Source organism: Alnus glutinosa, chromosome 4 (assembly GCF_958979055.1).
Source record: "Alnus glutinosa chromosome 4, dhAlnGlut1.1, whole genome shotgun sequence".
Classification (NCBI taxonomy): domain Eukaryota; kingdom Viridiplantae; phylum Streptophyta; class Magnoliopsida; order Fagales; family Betulaceae; genus Alnus; species Alnus glutinosa.
The window spans coordinates 29,299,135-29,317,324 of NC_084889.1; the positions used below are offsets into that span (position 1 = coordinate 29,299,135).

Below are 18,190 nucleotides of genomic sequence, written 5' to 3' on the forward strand. Positions count from 1 at the left end.
AACTCCCAGACATGCATATAAAACATAATCATTTACTTGTGACTCCTTTGCTTTGTTAAGCGTGTTACCCTCGCCTAATCTCTCTGCTTTTGTGAGTTCTTCTCTCTCTCTCTCTCTCTCTCTATCATTGGGGTGCCAAGTGTATCAATCATACTTAACTGCAGGGGTTTTTTTGTTAAGCATATGCCTCACTTAAATGTAGGGTTGCTGGCCTTTTTTTCCACCTTCGTAGCATCGGGATGCTAAAATGTATAACTCACTTTATAGAATCGGAGTGCTAAGTGTATAACTCAATTAACCGCGGGGTTGCTAGTCTTTCTATCATTCTATTTTGAAAATCAATTATTGGATATGCAAGATCCGTATGTGGGACTTGTACGGGTCCTACAGATCCAATAATTAATTTTTGAAATGAGAAGATAAGAGATGAGATAAGTGGACTTAAATAACATGTCTCTTTTTAATATATGTCAATTTTTTTTCGTTCGAAATATTTGTTTTATTTTTCTTTTTTTGAACGAAAGACCTGAATATTTCATTGATCAAAGATTACGAACATAAAACTCTTACTGATGTAAAGCCTAAAACTTTGTAAAATCATAACCATAAGTGCTGTCTATGACTTTCATCTTCCGCTAACCCATGTATAAAAATAGTTAAAGAGCAGATCTACTCCGAGTAGACTATATTTAAGACAAGAATAACCAAATAGTTTAAAAATTTATTTAAATCGGCCGTGAGAAATAACCCCTTACACAGAATTATTTAGGTCATGAGAGATAATTCTTCCCATCTAACTAACCTTCCTCCCAAAAATCAATCATAATGACAAATTTAAATAAAAAAAAAAACTCTTATTCAAAAGTAAAAATCCAACCAAGAAACAACAACCGCACTCACTCATACTTGATTTTTCGAAATATATGTTAGTACAATTTACGCGAATATGTGTATATATGTATATAAAGTTCGAATAAGCCCACTCACTCACCGGCTGCACTTGGCCACATTTGGATTTGCAATGGAGGAGGAGAAACCTGCACCGACGGAAGCACCGCCACCAGCAGAAGAAGAAGAGCCAAAACAACTGAAACCTTCTCTCTTCCCTCTCTTTCCCGCTTCAGACGCCTCTAGCTCGCAGCCTCAGCGCCCCAGTGTCCCTCAATGGCTCAATAACTCCAGCTTCACAGCCGACCTCTCCCTTATCACCGACGCGGTTTTCAACGTAAACCCCGCCTCCCTCTCCAGCCCACCAGAACCCGAAACAGACTCAGAACAAGAAGAAGAGCCGCAAGAGAAACGGTTCAAATCGAATCCCAAGCCTTCCTATGAGCTTCTCGAATCTTCCTCCGAATCCGACCGAGGCACAAGGAAGGAAAGCACCGAGAAGAGGACGAAGAGGAGGAAGAAGCGGAAGAGGAAGAAGTCCAGAGAGAGAGGAGGGCTCGACGATTACCACCGGGCGAGAAAGTCCGATGTTCGAGCTTGGGCGGGTTCGGAAACTAAGCCTTCCAAAGACTGTTACTTCGATTCGCGCGGTGATCCTGATAATTTGGCTTTCGGGTGCCTTTACAGGTACTCACCACTGATTTCGCTGCACATTTTCTTAAAATTTGCTGGCTTTAGGGCGTGTTTTTAGTTTTTGGAATTATAATTTTGTTTTTCTTGCTTGGGAGTCTGTTTGGTTGCCGGGAAAACTTATGAGGGTGAGAAAATTAACGTTTTATCCTATGATATTGTCTGGAACTAAACCTTTTGCCTCAGCTAGGACGTGGTCCAATCTTGAAATGTTTGCTGATTCATTTTCTTTGAATACGATTGATTTTCTTAACGTAGTCTATTTGGTAAGAGTACTGGGGAAGAAGCGAGAAACTAAAGGGAAAAAGAAAACCTCATTGAATGCTGATAATAAAAGATTCAACACTTGATCATTTCAGTGCATTTGGTAGCATATTTGGTTTTAGAATTTTATTTTTTTTAGTGCATTTAATAATGTAGCTCTTCAGAGCTTGATTGAGAAAAGCACCAACATTTTACAGCCAGTTGTTTTGCTTTTGGTTTGCTATACTTTAATTTTCTGATGGGGCAAGATGAGGGTAGGATGTTTTGGAGGCTTAGTAGGAATGTAAGATTTGATGGTTGTTCTTTAGATGAGGGTCTACTAGTATAAGTCTCCCTTGGAAGAGCGTTCGCATGTGGAGTTCCCACAAAAAGTAGAACTTTTTTGGGAGGACAACTGTATTAGATAAAATTTTGAAGTTGATATTCTTAAGAAGAGGAGAAGAATTATTAGGGACTGATGGTACATGTGCAAGAGTTCCAGTGAGCTACTAGATCATCTCCTGTTACCCTGTGTAGATGCAAGGGAGTTTTGGTCGTTAGTGCTATCTTCATTTGGGTTGCATTGGGTGATGTGTAGGGCGGTTGTGGAGGTATTAGCATGTTGGAAAGGGAGATCTGGCAGTCTTATAATAGTAAGATTTTTTATGCAATTTGTTTACCTATCAAAAAAAAAAAAGATTTTTTATGCTGTTCTATTCATAAAAGAAAAAAGATTTTGTATTCTGTTCCACTTTGTCTATGTGGATATTCTCGTGAGAGATGAGTAACTTTCCTTCCAATAGTCTTGAGCAAAAAGGAATTCGCTCAGATCTATGTTCTTAAGATATTAGTATATTTGTCCTAAACCCACCTGTTTTTGTGTTTGTGTCCATGTGTAAGGTTCCCTGGGGCCTATCTTTGACTCTTTGCTCCAAATTGACTAGTCATTTTAGGGTGATAATGCAGATGTGACTAATGTTTTTTCCTGGGTCGTTACGAATGGTATCAAAACTACCTAGTAACGTCAGCCGTGTGATATAGGAGCACCGCATGATGGCCCTAACGAGGACGTTAGGGATTTAAGAGAGTGAGTTTGTAACACCCTGGTCCCATATTAGGGAGAGATGAGTAGCCCACAAATGGTATCAAAACTACCTAGTAACGTCGGCCATGTGATATTGGAGCACCGCATGATGGCTCTAACGAGGACGTTATGGATTTAAGGGAGGAATTTTGTAACACCTTGGTCCCATATTAGGGAGAGATGAGTAGCTCACATAGAGTGGATGGTTTATAAAGATATTCACGGGTGTTAAGTCCCACATTGCTTAGTTACTAGGTGAAACTGATTTGAGGGAAGCTTCAAATTGATTAGTCATTTTGGAGTAATAGTGCAGATGTGACAAACACTTTTTCCTGGGTCGTTACAGTGTGTGTGTAAGATATTTTGCAACTAGTTTGAAATGGTAATGGGTGGTATAGTCTGGTACCTACATGTGTCGATGAGGTGAGAAACATCAACAACTTGTTGAAATCGAATTCAATATTGTTGACTTCATTACCACAACCACCTTAATCACTGCGGTCCACCACCATAACCATGTGCCTATATGTGTGTCCATCCCACCACTACTACCATGATATATAGGTATGTATATTTATTTATTCATATGTACCTATTGCCCCACCACCATCACACCACCACTACCAATATCCTATCATGACCACCTCCGTTTCCATCCCTCCTACCACCACTACCATGATATATAGGTATGCATATTTATTTATTCATATGTACCTATTGCCCCACCACCATCAAAACCACCGCTACCAATATCCTATCATGACCACCTCCGTTTCCATCCCTCCTACCATCACATTTTTTTTTAATCCCTTTTTGGTAAGTGCTTCACCATCAACTTGCCGTTAATGTATCCTACCAAAAAGTGTTATGAACATATCTTGTAGCTGTGGCTTTTCTTTTGTATTTGGGGTTTGATTTGTATTTTGGGTTTGCTTTTCAGATGTAATTTGGGCTTTTTTGTATTTTTGGGTTTGTATTTCTGTTGGGTTTGGGTGCTTTTGGGAAGATTTGGGTGAATATTGGGGGGCTTTTTTGGTTTTTTGGGCTTTGGGTTTCTTGCGGTTTTGGGTGTTTTGGATGCTGCATGTGGGTTTTAGGGTTGGTCCTTATGGGTTTGTTTGGGCTTTTCTTTTTATGGGTTAGCTTTGGCTGTTGCTGTGTATACTCCAGGTGTACTTAGGGACGCCTTACGCTTATATATAAAATTTTCTTACTTATAAAAAAAAAATGAAAATCACCCCTGTATCTGTACATATACTCATATTCATAAAAAAAGCATCCTAAAATGAATTTCAGACTTTAGTAGTTATAGTTATGAAAAATTCTAGTAAATTTTTTTTTTTGATAAGTAAGAAAATTTCATTAAAAAAGCGTAAGACGCCCTAAGATGAGACCCACACAGGAAGTATACACATGAAAAATTCTAATAAATTCATTCTATAATTTCCGCATTATAAGTTCATCTAGCACTAAAGACAGTTTTGGTGCTTAATTTTTAGTTTTATCAAATAGACCAATCAATCTAGTTTTTAGTTTGTCCTGAATTCTGAAAATGAAAAATGAAAAGATCACCTCACCCAAGCCTAGTAAGTGTAATAGCCTTGGTTAAGTGGAATTATATCTTTTCTCCACTCTCCAGTATCAAGTAATGACGAGGAATCTTAGATTCAAACTTCTTATTTTGTTTCATTCCCCCCCCCCCCCCCCCCCCCCCCCCCCCCCCCCACCCCCCCCCCCCCCCCCCCCCCCCCCCCCCCCCCCCCCCTTCCTCTAAGAAAACAAATGCTGCACTTTGATGTTATTGTTTAGAAGCTGAAGGCTTTAAAGTTCACAATCTGGATGACTACAATGCAGAATGGATATTCCCCGCTACAAACCTTATAATCCTTTGAAGCTATCCGGGCTTGATTTTCAAAGTTCATACCGGCGGAACCAGAGGGGTTCAGTGTTTGATAGAGATGGTGATGTTGATGCATTGGATAGTAAATTAGTATCTGCTAGCGGTTACGTTTTCTTGCACCTCAAAAGTCCACAGCAGATGAGTTCATTCCTTTATCAGATATTCAAACCTTCGATGAAGGTGTTGATGGTAGTTCTTTCTCAGGAACTTCAATGATTGAAGAATCTTGGGAAGATGAAGTTCTACGCAAAACACGGGAGTTCAACAAACTGACAAGGGAGCAACCACATAATGAAAAGGCCTGGTTGGCTTTCGCAGAGTTCCAGGACAAGGTTGCGGGTATGCAACCCCAGAAAGGTGCTCGCTTGCAGACTCTTGAAAAGAAGATTAGCATATTGGAGAAGGCAGCTGACCTTAACCCAGATAATGAAGATTTGTTGCTTTGTCTTCTGAAGGCTTATCATAGCAGAGACAGCACTGATGTCTTGCTTGGTAGATGGGAAAAGATACTCATGCATCATCCAGGAAGTTACAAGCTGTGGAGAGAATTCCTGCATGTTGTTCAAGGGGAGTTCTCAAGATTCAAGGTTTCGGACATGAGAAAAATGTATGCATATGCAATCCAGGCTCTATCTGCTGCATGCAGCCAGCACTCTAGGCAGGTTCTCATTCTAACGTATTACGTTCTATCTTTCTTTGAACATATATTTTTGATAGGTAAAATATATGTTCGAATATTTTACGTATAAAAAATATACATTCAAATGAACTTATCTTTTATATCCATAAATTTGCTGTTTTGGAAATTTAGAGCCAATAATACATAGTTTCTGTTGATGCTTGCAGATAGTTTAACTTTCAGACTTCCAATCTTTGTTTTTTCACACACATATATGCATGGGTGTTTATGTTCACATATTATGGCTGCTGGTTTAAACTTGATATATATTGTTGGACCAATTTTTAATGTCTTAAGCTTTTGGGATAATTGGTTTTCTAACATGGTATAAGGGATGTTGTTTGACCAAGGGGTCTTTTATTCAAGTCTTTGCTCCCTTCTTCTATTTGCATGTGTGAGGTTTACACACTGGTTGGGCCCGTTCTTCATTCAGGTTGGTGCAAGCTTAATATACAGTGTTGGTGGCACATTTTAAAAAGCTAGCTTGAACTTTTGGGACATCGCTTTCCTAACAATTTACAAAGTTTTTGCATTTGGATGCCAGAACTTATGTAAATCTGCTAGTAAATCTGATAATCCATAGTACCCTATGGATTATCAGATTGCACATTCCAATGCATGGAGCACTTTCATTTTGGACCTCCAGATTTTGGTGACCCAGAAAATTAACCTAAATCTAATTTCCCTTATTTGAAGTAAAAGTAAAAATCATAGATTGAAATCTTATAAGATATACATTTGTCCAAAAATAACGCCATCGTACACGAAAAGTATACAAGAGAGACAATCACCCTAAAGACGTCTAGCTTCTAAAAAATTAACAAGATGTAAAAGATTCGCTAAGAAGAAGTTAGGAACATAGACTACATCCAAATTTTTTTTTTTGATAAGTAATTGCAATTTTATTAGAAGACAGCGTAAGGCGCCCCTAGTACACACGGAGTATACAAGAAGCAACATATCAAAAAATAGGATTTTAATTATAAGACGTGGGTCTTACATTTCTCAAAGAGACGCCGATTCCTTTCTCTCCATATGCTATACATTAAGAATGTATGAATAACTTTCTATATAGCTTATTTGAGTTGTCTTCACCTTTGGCTATTCCAACAATGGAGCATCTTTAAGATATTTTTTTGATAAGTAAGAAGACTTTATAAATGAAAGTGTAAGGCGCCCCTAGGTACACATGAAGTATACACAGGAAAGACCAAAGTTAACCCGCAAAAACTCAACAGAACCAACAAAACCTAAACCTCCGAAATCGAAGAAAAACCCCAAATCAAACTACAATAGAACCCAACTAAGATACAAAATAACCCACCACCCACCAAAGCACACAAACCTACATCATGTATGCCTTGCCTTTCCTACTCCTAGAGGGATCTTTGGCATCGCCATAATTGATAGAGCTACGCAGATTCAGTAGCTCCCTTTTTTCTTTAGACTTTTGGCGCACAATCATCTTCTCCCGCTGAAAATCTTCTTCCATGGCATCCCTAATTGCCAAGTCCGCCTCCCCAAAAGCCCCTTCCAATGCCCAATCCAAGGGCAATCCATCCTAATAATTATCTTCCTCCTCCCAAACTACGATCTCCTTGTTATGATCAAAACTGACAGGCTAATTTCGAGATTGGGAGAATCCATTTCCCTCAACGGAACGAGGAATGATGCAGCCACTCGAAGGAGAGGAAGGTCCTACCACCCCGACGTCCTTGACCTCCCGCGGCAAAACGGGAGGGGCTGAAACTATCGGGGAAGATTGAGAAATCTCTTCATAAAAAGACCCTATTTTGCTGGACTCTCTGTCTTCTTTTTTGCATGAAACTCTTTGCCCGTATTCTTATAAAGAGCAGGTCCTACGGACAGCTTCGAGGCTTCCAAAGAGTCTGATAAAAACCCATCATTCCATAACATAGAATGCCCTACCTTGAGCTCCCTAGCCCTCCTGTAATAATGCTGAAAAGGGCGACTTTGCAGCAAGGGGGAGGGAGAAGAACGAATCTTCTTCCCTAGCTCAGAGGCCCCTGAGAGAGAAGCAATAGTTGAGACGGAGAGCTCTGCACCACACAATAGCCCAGTCAACGCCGGAGGAGCAGCCAAAGTCGCCGGAGACGGTATCTCCGCAGTTGGCAAAGGTGGGAAGACGAACAGAGGAGCCGACTCTACCAGAGACGACCCACCCCCAGGCTTGTCTTCGCACAAAGGATCCCCATAGGGAAACTCCATCATCGACTCCGGCAGATTGTCTTCGCACAGCCCAGAAGAAGTCACCAGCGTCGTCTCTGGCGGGAAATTCGATGACCGGAAGGATCTAGGTTTTGGCATGAAGCGACCCAATCGCAACCCTTTCGTCTCAGTCCATTCCTTGCAAGCCAGCCCAGAAGCTTCTTAGCAGCCCGGTCCAAAACCATGTTGAATCCTATGATCCGCTTACTCCACGTGTGCAAGTTTGGCATGTGGAAGATAAGTCTTACCCTGCGGATGGTGAGGCTGGTCCTTACCCAACAGATCAAACGAAGAAGACTCCACGGTAGAACAGTCCAACGCCGAACTCAGATCTGCATCTAAAACCCTCACTGTTGGTAGAAGGTCAAGATCACATTGTTCCACCGGCGTAACCTTTCTCCTGGGAAAACGACCCCCCACGATAGGCACCTTCTTCACGACAACGGCCGAGCCTACCTTCAACACCTCCACAAAGGAGGGCCCCTTCGTGAAAGGAACCAAACCCGGCCAAGCCTCTACTTCCTTCCCCTTATTCTCCACCGACCCATGCAAGGACCCAGACCCCCAGCCCACTGAAGCAGAGAAGGAATTTGCGGCCTTTCTCAGCTCGTCGGAGAATTTGATCCAACCCCACCCTTCATGTCCCTCAGGGATCAGTATAAACCCTATCCGTCCACCCATCTTGAATGATGCTGCCTCTAAGAACCGGCCGGCTTGGTTACACCCTCTTCGAGCAATCAAGACTCTTGATCCTTCCCCAAAAGATTTGATGAAGTCTTGATCTTCCAGATTACCCACGAGAATCTCCAACATCGAAGCCAACCACTCAGAGCACGAAGAACTAATGAAATTTTCGCCGGAGAAGCTTTTTCTCTTCTCCCTCACCCTCAGCGTCGACGCCCCATCCAGAACCGAGAAGAGGAAAGTCTTCGACTCCACAATAAAACTTATCTCCATCTCAAAAAACACCCAGAACACAAGCGGCCGACCCAGAGGAAGTTCACATTTTCGCCGGAAAGGAGCCACACAGTCACGAGACCCAACGGCTGACGCCCCTACACGAGCTACTAGCGCGACCCACAAACACTTGATATTTAAGCATCGTGTTGTTTTAGTCTAATTTTTATATGTTTTTGCGCTAAAAGATTTTCCAACAATCGAATTTTTGCTCAAAAGGGGGGAGGGGGATGATGTGACTATATATATATATATATATATATATATATATATATATTTTTTTTTTTTTGATAAGTAAGCAAATTTTATTAAGAAAAAAAGCGTAAGACTCCCATAAATACACAGGAGGTATACATATGGAAAACCAAAGCTAACTCGCAAAAACCCAACAAAACCTCGAAACCCCAAATAAGCTGAGAACCAAGTGTTAAGACCACTAGTTTATTCGCAATGGATGAGAAGGTGATTTACATGCTTGTTCTTTTTGCATAGGCAACGCCAATTTACAAGAGGGAAATCCCGCCTTCTAAGATTATCAATTATGTTTTCTTTTGTATACTTTCTGTGTACTTAGGGGCGCCTTACGCTTTCAATGAGATTTGATTATTACTTATATATAAAAAAAAAGATTATTAACTATGAGGATTCTACCCAAAGTTGTTGTCCAAGTAAAGAAAACAATGCGGGGTGAGGCCTTAGCCTTCCAAACACTTTTCTAGGGAAACAGACAAGGCTTTCCAGTATGTAAAATATTATAATAGCTCTTCAGTGTGAAACCATGACTACTAATTGGGGTTCACAACATCCTACTTGCCTCCTCTGTATGGGTTTTCAAGGAATATAATAGATTGAGAAAAGGGTTAAGAAGAGATTCCAACTCCCAATCCTAAACTGCCCTTAAGAAACACAGGTTCTAATGAATAGAAGAGCAAGAGGGTCCCAAGAATTCAACACCAAGGCCTCTTTGTCATGAACTATCAAATAACCTTTTGGGAATGAAGACTTAAGAGCTACTTCTCCGCACCACGCTTCATGCATTAACTCAGAAGCCAATGCGAGATCAATCCCCAACCTTGAAAGGGACAAGGTTGGAGAAATACCCCCATCCATTTCTAATATGCCTCCAAAGACAAACCTTGTAAGGCCCTCTAGCTCCCGTTGAACACCAACATTCTCTCTTGGACCTCGTATTTCTCAACAATCACCTGTCTCTCCATAGAGAATTCTCTTTTGCTCGAATCTCCAAGGCCATTTACCAAGTAGAGCTTTATTGAACAACATGAGATTTTTAACTCCTAACCCTCCTCTAGGGACTTGGGAGCAAATAGTCTTCTAGTTCACTAGGTGAAACTTAGAGTCACTGCTTGGTTCATCCCAAAGAAAGTCTCTCTGAAGATGCTCCAATCTCTTAGAAATCCTTGCTGGTAAAGGGAAAATGGACAAGAAGTATGTAGGTAAAGTGGATAACATACTCTTAATTAGAGTTAGGCTGCCTCCTCGAGACTAGTACATCTTCTTCCAACTAGCCAACCTTTTTTTCCATTTTCTCAACTGAGATGTCGAATAGCTTTTGACTTAAAAAAAGCACCCAGAGGAAGACCCTAATATTTTTAAGGGTAGAGAAGAGATACTACAATTGAGAATACTGGTCACCTCTTCCTGATGCGGAACTTCCCCTACTGAGACTAATTTAGATTTTCGAAAATTGACCTTTAAGCCCGAAATGGCCTTGAAACGCTAGAGAATGTGACCCCAATTATAGATTTGATCATGATTTGCTTCACACATAATAATCATCTGCAAATAGAAGGTGAGATATTTTCAAGAGTCGGCATTTTGGGTGTCTACCTAGAATCTTGATAAATAACCCCCAACATAGCTCTAGAGAGCATCCTAGTAAAAGCATTCATGACTATTACGAAGAGCAGAGGTGAGAGAGGGTCCCCTTGGCGAAGGCCTCGAGAACTACCAAAGAAACCATGCGGACTGCCATTAATCATGATAGAGAAACGGGCCGTGGAGATACAAGCAGAAATCTATTTCCTCCATTTAGTAGCTAACCAAACGCCCTAAGAGGTAGGAGAGGAACTCCTAGTTGACATGGTCATAAACTTTTTCCAAGTCTAGCTTACAAATAACTCCAGGAACTTGATTTCAATCTGCTTTCCACATGCTCATTACTCATTAGCTATAAGAATTGAGTCTAGAATTTGTCTCCCCACTATAAAGGCATTCTAGCTATTATATATGAGCACTTAGGGGCGCCTTATACCTGTTTCATGCTAAGAGCAATGAAAAACTTTATTGAAAAAGTGTAAGGCGCCCCTAAGTACACATGTTGTATACACAGGGGCTCTCACAAGCCCAAACCCAAAAAACAGCAAGAACACCCACAACCCAAACAACCCAAAAACGCCTGCCACTTGTTTCATTCTAAAGGAAAGAAACAAGATAATAATAATCAATAAACAAGATCTCAAAATCTTAACATTTTTAGCATAATAATGAACAAACAAGATAATAGCCAATCATACTCTTGAAACTACCTCTTCCAATTTTACTCTCAAGGAAAAAAAAAATTAAATAAGATAAGTAGGCCTGGCTCAATTTCACAATGTTTTTGAGTAATTGAGTTACCACGTACCTGTTCCTATGGGATATCATCTGAATATTATGATTCAGCTTGGTGTAGGCAGCAAGAAGCTCTTAAAAAAAAAAACGATCATATAAAAAATTTCAATGATATGGTCTAATTTTGATTTGGGGTCTAATTGACACACTCCAGGAGGTCTTTTGGTTTAAGATGTCTTTTTTTGTTTTTTGTTTTGTTTTTGTTTTTGTTTTTGTTTTTTTCTTGCATCAGTAAGTCTGGTTCAGTTGTAATCAAATATTTCTATGTTTTATTGGTCAGGGGTAATTGACAATTTTCAGATTTGCTGGAATGGGCTGTACCAGAGGCTTATGAGTCTTATTTTATGCTTTGAGGTCTTTGTCTATTTTGCTTTAGTTCTTCAGTGCTGCATAGTTGTTTCTTTAATGATAGTTTTCTTTCTTAGATAGCGATCCTATTCGATGCTGGAAAAGAATTGGCACTAGCCATATAAAGGCATTTACTTATTCTGTAACTAAGAGAGAAGATTCAATAAAATATTTTGAGCTTCTTGTAATGCTTTTAAGGTGTGATTGCATAGGCTGCAATCTTCTTTTGCCTGGGCTGTTTCTTCTTCTTCTCTCCTCCAAATTTTGTTTCGAAGCATCTGCTGCCGTAAAGTCCTGCAACCTTGATTTCTAGTTTCAGTCCTAAATCACACCTTACAATTTCTGAACCCTTATACATCAAATCCCAAACAAGAACCCATAAAAAAGCTTCACTGCCGTACTGAGTTCCTTAAGATCCTGCTTCAAATCTTCGTAACTAACAAGTGGACAGATACTTTCATAATGAAAATTTTTTAATACAGGATTTCATGCATTGCTTGATAAACAGCTCCCATATGGTTTTATATTTTGAAGGATTGTTTGATTTTATTCAATCATATATATTTTTTTTGTTCTTTAAGTTATAGAAGCATATAGATGTGGTTTCTCAATATGCAGGAGATTATGAATTAGATACTTGAGATTTTAGTAGTATTATTTTTTTTCTTCTATGTTTTTTCATGGCATGGTTTTAAAGATTTTTTGGAAAATTTCCTAGAACATGTCAGATCACCTTATTTTGGTTTTTATGTATTCTCTGTTTAATGTAGGTTCAGCATTCTGCAAAGCCGCTCACTCCAGATACTGCAATTGTTCAGCAAGAACTTGGTCTTGTTGATATATTCCTGAGTCTTTGCAGGTTTGAGTGGCAGGCTGGTTACCAGGAGTTGGCTACTGCTTTATTTCAGGCTGAACTTGAATTTAGTTTGTTTTGTCCTTTACTTCAAACTGAGCAGAGTAAAAGGAGACTGTTTGAGCACTTTTGGCATAGTGAAGGTGCAAGAGTTGGAGAAGAAGGGGCCCTTGGTTGGTCCACATGGTTGGAGAAAGAGGAGGAGAATAGGCAAAGGATTGTCAAGGAGGAGACCTCACTTGATGATGAAAAAGGTGGTTGGACAGGTTGGTCCGAACCACTATCCAAGGATAAAGATAGTGGTATAAATTCATTAAATGCAGCCAACAATGACTTGGCTGATGAGGAGCTTCAAGAGGAATTTGAGAATGAAGATATCAAGCAGGAAGATGAAACTGAAGCTTTACTAAAAAAACTAGGCATTGATGTTGAAGCTGAGGCTAGCTGTGAGGTTAAAGACACTTCCACTTGGTCTAGATGGTCAGAAGAAGAGTCATCAAGGGACCGTGATCAATGGATGCCTGTCCATGGGAAATCTGGTCTCTCTCTCTCTCTCTCTCTCTCTCTCTCTCTCTCTCTCTCTCTCTCTCTCTCCCCGTGTGTATGTATCTGTCTGTAAGACTGAATGCAAGCGAGCTTCCTTAAGATTTATATTAGATCTGAAGTTATTTCTATCTGCTCTTCTTCAGAAATAAATATTCACATTTTGCAAATTGAATTTGACCATGAAACAGCTGGGGGTTCTCATAGCGATGAGTCACCTGATAGAGAAGCGGATGAACAACTTTCGAGAGTTATATTGTATGAAGATGTCAATGAGTACCTGTTTTCATTATGCTCAGGAGAGGCCCGTTTATCTCTAGTATCCCATTTCATTGATTTCTTTGGTGGGAAAATATCTCAATGGTAAGTTCTCTATAGATATCATACCTATTTTCCTCATCCTTTTAGTGCTCATAGAGTAGCTTGATTTGTATTCATTTGTGTTCGTCTTCTTTTCTTCCTTTTTCTTTTTCTTTTTCCCCGCCCCCTCTTTATAAACAAATTTGAGTTTTGCATGTGAAGATATTAATTTATGAACAGTCTTGTCACTGTGCTTTGAACTTTTCTCGGAAATATGTTGGAACAGACTATTTGCTTCTATTATGGGCATAAATTACGCAAATCAAGCAAGCAACCTGAAATATGATACGGTGGCTTGGGACAGGTAGTCAGTGGCTGTATAAAGGAGCTCCATTTTGTTGTGAAGCAAATAGAATATATAACCAAGGGTTTCTGTAACTAAATGGTTTAAATGGATTGACCGGGTTTTATTGTTACGTGCAGTTAAATTTATAATTTCGATTAGTTTAATAATAATTTTTTTTTGATAAGTAAGTAGTGAATTTTATAAAAAGCGTAAAGGCGCCCCTAAGCATACATGAAGTATACAAAAGGACACTAAAACAGGAAAGAGAGGGGAAGGGGAAAAAACACCCGAAAAACCCAAACAGAAGGAAACCCAAAAAACCCCTACAAAACCAGCCCACAAAACCCCAAGACTAATACATCACATTTGGCCGCTTAGCCTTGCCCCTACTAGAACCAAAACCTCTAGCATCATAATTAATCGAGCACTCTAAGTTCTTCACTTCACGACTCTCTTTAAACTTAGAAGCGGAAACTGAAGCTTCTAGACGATGCTCCGCATCAATTAGAGTCATGAAGTCTAAAAAGCCCTTCACATTCCCCTCGTGGGAGACCCCTAAAGTATTAACACAGAAGCTAAGATCAATCGCTGCCCCGGGAGGATCACCAATCTTTTCAAAACCACCTCCCCGCGAAGATTTACCCACCTCTGAGAAAGACATTAAAGGCGGGCACCCAAGCACAAACTAAACCGAAGAGAGTGGAACCACTCCCACTTCTGACGGAGGAAGAGCCACGCCGCTTGGGAGAAGGAAGCCACTCCGAAGGATAGGCTGATAGCCCTCGTCTTGAGCAGCCGAAGACTTTGCAGGAGCTGACAAGAGCTTGGAGACAACCCCACAAAGCGGCCTGGAAAGCTCCTTGGGAGTACTGAAAGTCTCAAAAGCCTCTTCAAGCAGATGCTTATCCAATTTGCCAACCTTGTTCTTCCGAGAGTATGTAAGCACCGACTTGGATTCCGACGGGTAAATAGGCGCGCCAGACCCCGACATCACAAGGAGGGAGAAACACAGCCTTTCACCTAGAGCATCTGCGCCTGAAGAGCAATCGCCAAAAGCTGGATCAAACCCAAAGAGAGCCGGAGAAGGAGCCATCTCAGACGAAGGCGACAAAGGAGGATCCCCACCTAGAGCTGACCTCACCAAAGCAGAGACACCAAAGCCCTCGGAAACAGAAGTAACGGCCGACGACGACACGTTAGAAGCTTCAAAACTGGACGGAGAAGAGGACTTTTCCCCGAGAATCTCCGTGGCAGAAAAATCCTCTATCATGTAGTTCTTGGAGAGTTCTTTTCATGATGTAATCTTTTTTGATAGTATGGAACTTCTAGAGTATCCATGAGATCTGGCTATCCTCTCCTACATCTTTGAAATTAGAAAATGGCATTTGACTTGTTTGAAAAACTACAACCTGATTGTGAGGTTAAATTTTCACTTTCAACAAAATAGTTGATTTGTAGGCATCATCAGAAGGGAATGTGATTTTGTAGTAAAATGTGTTGTTGAATTTGAACATGTGATTATTTGACATTTTGGCATGAGTTTTTTTGCACCCTTTCGCACATATTTTTGGCTATTTTCTTACTGAAAAACTCTTGAGGCTTGGTTAGAAGATATAAGTCGTGAACCTAAGTACAAAGTACAGCTGGTGAACAAAATCACCTCTTATGGAAATTATATTGAGTGGAGAGTGGAAGGGCTTTAACTAATGTGAGGTTTGTTATAACATCAGCACCATAGAGGGGAATTGTGGTTAAGGAGCTGTAGATTGGTTCAAAAGTGATAGAATCAAATTAGGGTGTTGAGGGGGCTTCTCTTGCTAGTTGAAAATAGGATTTGGCTAAAAACTTTGAAATTATAAGCAACCTGAAAGAGAAGAAGGTTTATGTATCAAGAGGGAAAAGAAAGGATGAAAGAGAGGAGAAGGTGATAAAAAGGAAGGAAAGGAGAAGAAAGGAAGAGATAAATTTTCAACTTCATGCCTAATAGGGTTAAACAAGGAACAAAGAAAATTTGAAATCCATGTCTAAAGTGAGAAGAGGGAGAAAAAAGTGAAAGGAAATTAGGGTTGGGGCTAAGATTGAGGCTCTAATACTATGTGGTGTTAATGATACATGGAGAGAAAGAACATGAAAAGAACATGAGTGCAACCTTAGGTTGGCTTCTCCATTTATATGCTACCTCCATCCCATATTATTTGGCCATTATTGCATTTTGGGATGTCCTAGAATATTACCAATTTATAGAGTCAATGGATAGTTTCAAAATCATTTTTCCATTGCTTTTATTAGAGATTTTTTGATAAGTAAATGGAGTTCATTAAAAAGCAAAGGTCGCACCTAAGTACACAAGAAGTATGCAAGAGAAATTAGAGATTAAATTAAGGACAGTAGTTTTGAAAATTGGTAGCCTTTCTTTTCTTTTCTTTCTTTCTTTCTTTTTTTTTTTTTTTTTTTTTTTTTTCTCCTGAAAGACAATGCATTAAATATGTCCTCTTGAAAGGTTGGATTTTCTAAGGTGGAAAAACAATATGGCTTGGAGGGAGTATTTTATTAAATATGTAAAGTACAAGACTCTCCTGACTTACATATAATACTCTCTTAACACTCTTTATGATTTAAAATTTCTTCTAAGAATGGGTTGTTGACCTTCAATCTGATGTTAATTGTTGATTAAGTTCCGGTTCTTCTGACCTCATTACCATAAACAAGAGGATTTAGTGGTGGAAGAACTTTATCATAAAATTACAATGCTAGGTGACTTAGAGTGCTCGATTAATTATGATGCTAGGGTTTTGGTTTTAGCCGGGGCAAAGGCAAGAGTGGCCTTGCTGTGGTGTAATGGTCTCTCGGTTTTGTGGGCTGGTTCCTGTTGGGGTGTTTGGATTTCCTTCTGTTTTTGTGTTTGCATCTTTTTTCTTTCTTTTTCATGTTTTGGCGTCCTTTTTGTATACTTCCTGTATGCTTAGGGGTGCCTTTATGCTTTTTATAAATTTATCTTCTTGCCTATCAAAAAAAAATTACTACCCTTCAAAATCTTGGAAATTCTTGGTGGAAATCACATGAAGTTCTCTTTCCAAAAAGTGGGCATAGATGACCTATTTGGTATAGTAAGCTAATCTTGTTGCTTGAGGGGGAAAGGGTTGGAAGAAAAGGAAAACTACCTTGAGCATCTTGATACATGAATCACGCAACATTGTGTATACCTCTTATGTACTAGGGCTGCGCCTCTTTGCGCTCATTTAATGATATTGAATTACTTCTAAAAATAATGAATCGTGAAACATTGTGCTGACTTGTATGGTAGTGCACTGGTAGATTGTCAATGATATCAATAGAGATTCTGTTGTAATATTCCTACTGGTTATTTTACTTCTTTGATAGGTTGATTAGAAGATTGAGAGGAAGAGAGTAGCAGAATGACAGTTTTAATTGAAGTTTGTGGCGCCTGATCTATTGTAACCTATGATGTAGTGGACATAGACACCATGAATACAGGATGTGAGACACGGCAGCTCTTGAAAATCTAAAGACGAGGACACATCTATAATATTACACAAACATTCACCCATGTACGTTTGTACACACACAGTTCATCTTTGTTTATCTCTGTTAAGTGCTTGCTTTATGTGAAAGAATGTAGATCATGAACAATCAACCAACTATACACAACTTGCTTGACTATATTGCATGACACCCGTATAAATATAAACATTTATCACACCTTTATACATCTGGACGTTTCTTAGGTAAAGGAGGTAAATTCATGTGGTTTTTGATATGGGTGGACAAATCTGTTTCTGAGAATCCAATTTCCAATAGATCAATTGTCTAGCAAATCATAATTTTGCCTGTTATTAACAATTGTCAGTTGCAGCAGATACAATAAAATATGGAAAACCATTTTCTGGAAATGTTTTACACCAAACCAAACAAAGCTTTATGATTGATGCTCCCTTTTAAACGAACTATTTCAGGAGGGAACAGTACCAATTTTACATGGATATGTTCTAGTTGTCTTCTAAAACCTCAAGTCCTCTAGTACAGCCACGTATTCCACCCAATTCATCCATGTCATTTCATATTTCAGTCTACTTATCAAAAAAAAAAAAAAAATTTCAGTCCACTTCCTCATGATTTCATGAGGGATGTATGTAGCACAAGGAAACATTTAAATCCAACATGATTTCCAAAAGTAAATAAATAAATAAAATTTGTTTGGTTATAGACAAGTCACAGTGTGTCTCATTTGGTCTACATTCTCCTATTACATAACCAGATAAAAAACAAAATTTCAAATGACATCTTGTATAGGAATGGGGGTGGAGGGTGAGGTTGGAGATTTAAAACCCGCTGGCTGTGAGCGCAAATTAGCTTTAAAACAATGAAAATTGAAATTTAAAGTTTCCTACTGATGGCTTAATGTGAGACTTACCTAGGTTTTTGTAATGTCCATATTATGTGGATGATTTGGAGAGAAAGAAACCGTTGGATCTTTGAGG

At 39.5% G+C, this 18,190-nt stretch overlaps 1 protein-coding gene across 1 annotated transcript in view; it reads left to right on the forward strand.

The window, feature by feature from the left end:
• The first annotated feature begins 976 nt into the window (after positions 1-976).
• LOC133865444 (uncharacterized) overlaps positions 977-18,190 on the forward strand; it is a 39,088-nt gene continuing 21,874 nt past the window's right edge. Inside the window, 5 exon segments of the mRNA XM_062301851.1 lie at positions 977-1,575; positions 4,760-4,902; positions 4,905-5,467; positions 12,420-13,041; positions 13,237-13,408. Coding sequence (XP_062157835.1) covers positions 1,022-1,575; positions 4,760-4,902; positions 4,905-5,467; positions 12,420-13,041; positions 13,237-13,408 — 2,054 coding nt within the window. The 5' untranslated portion in view covers positions 977-1,021.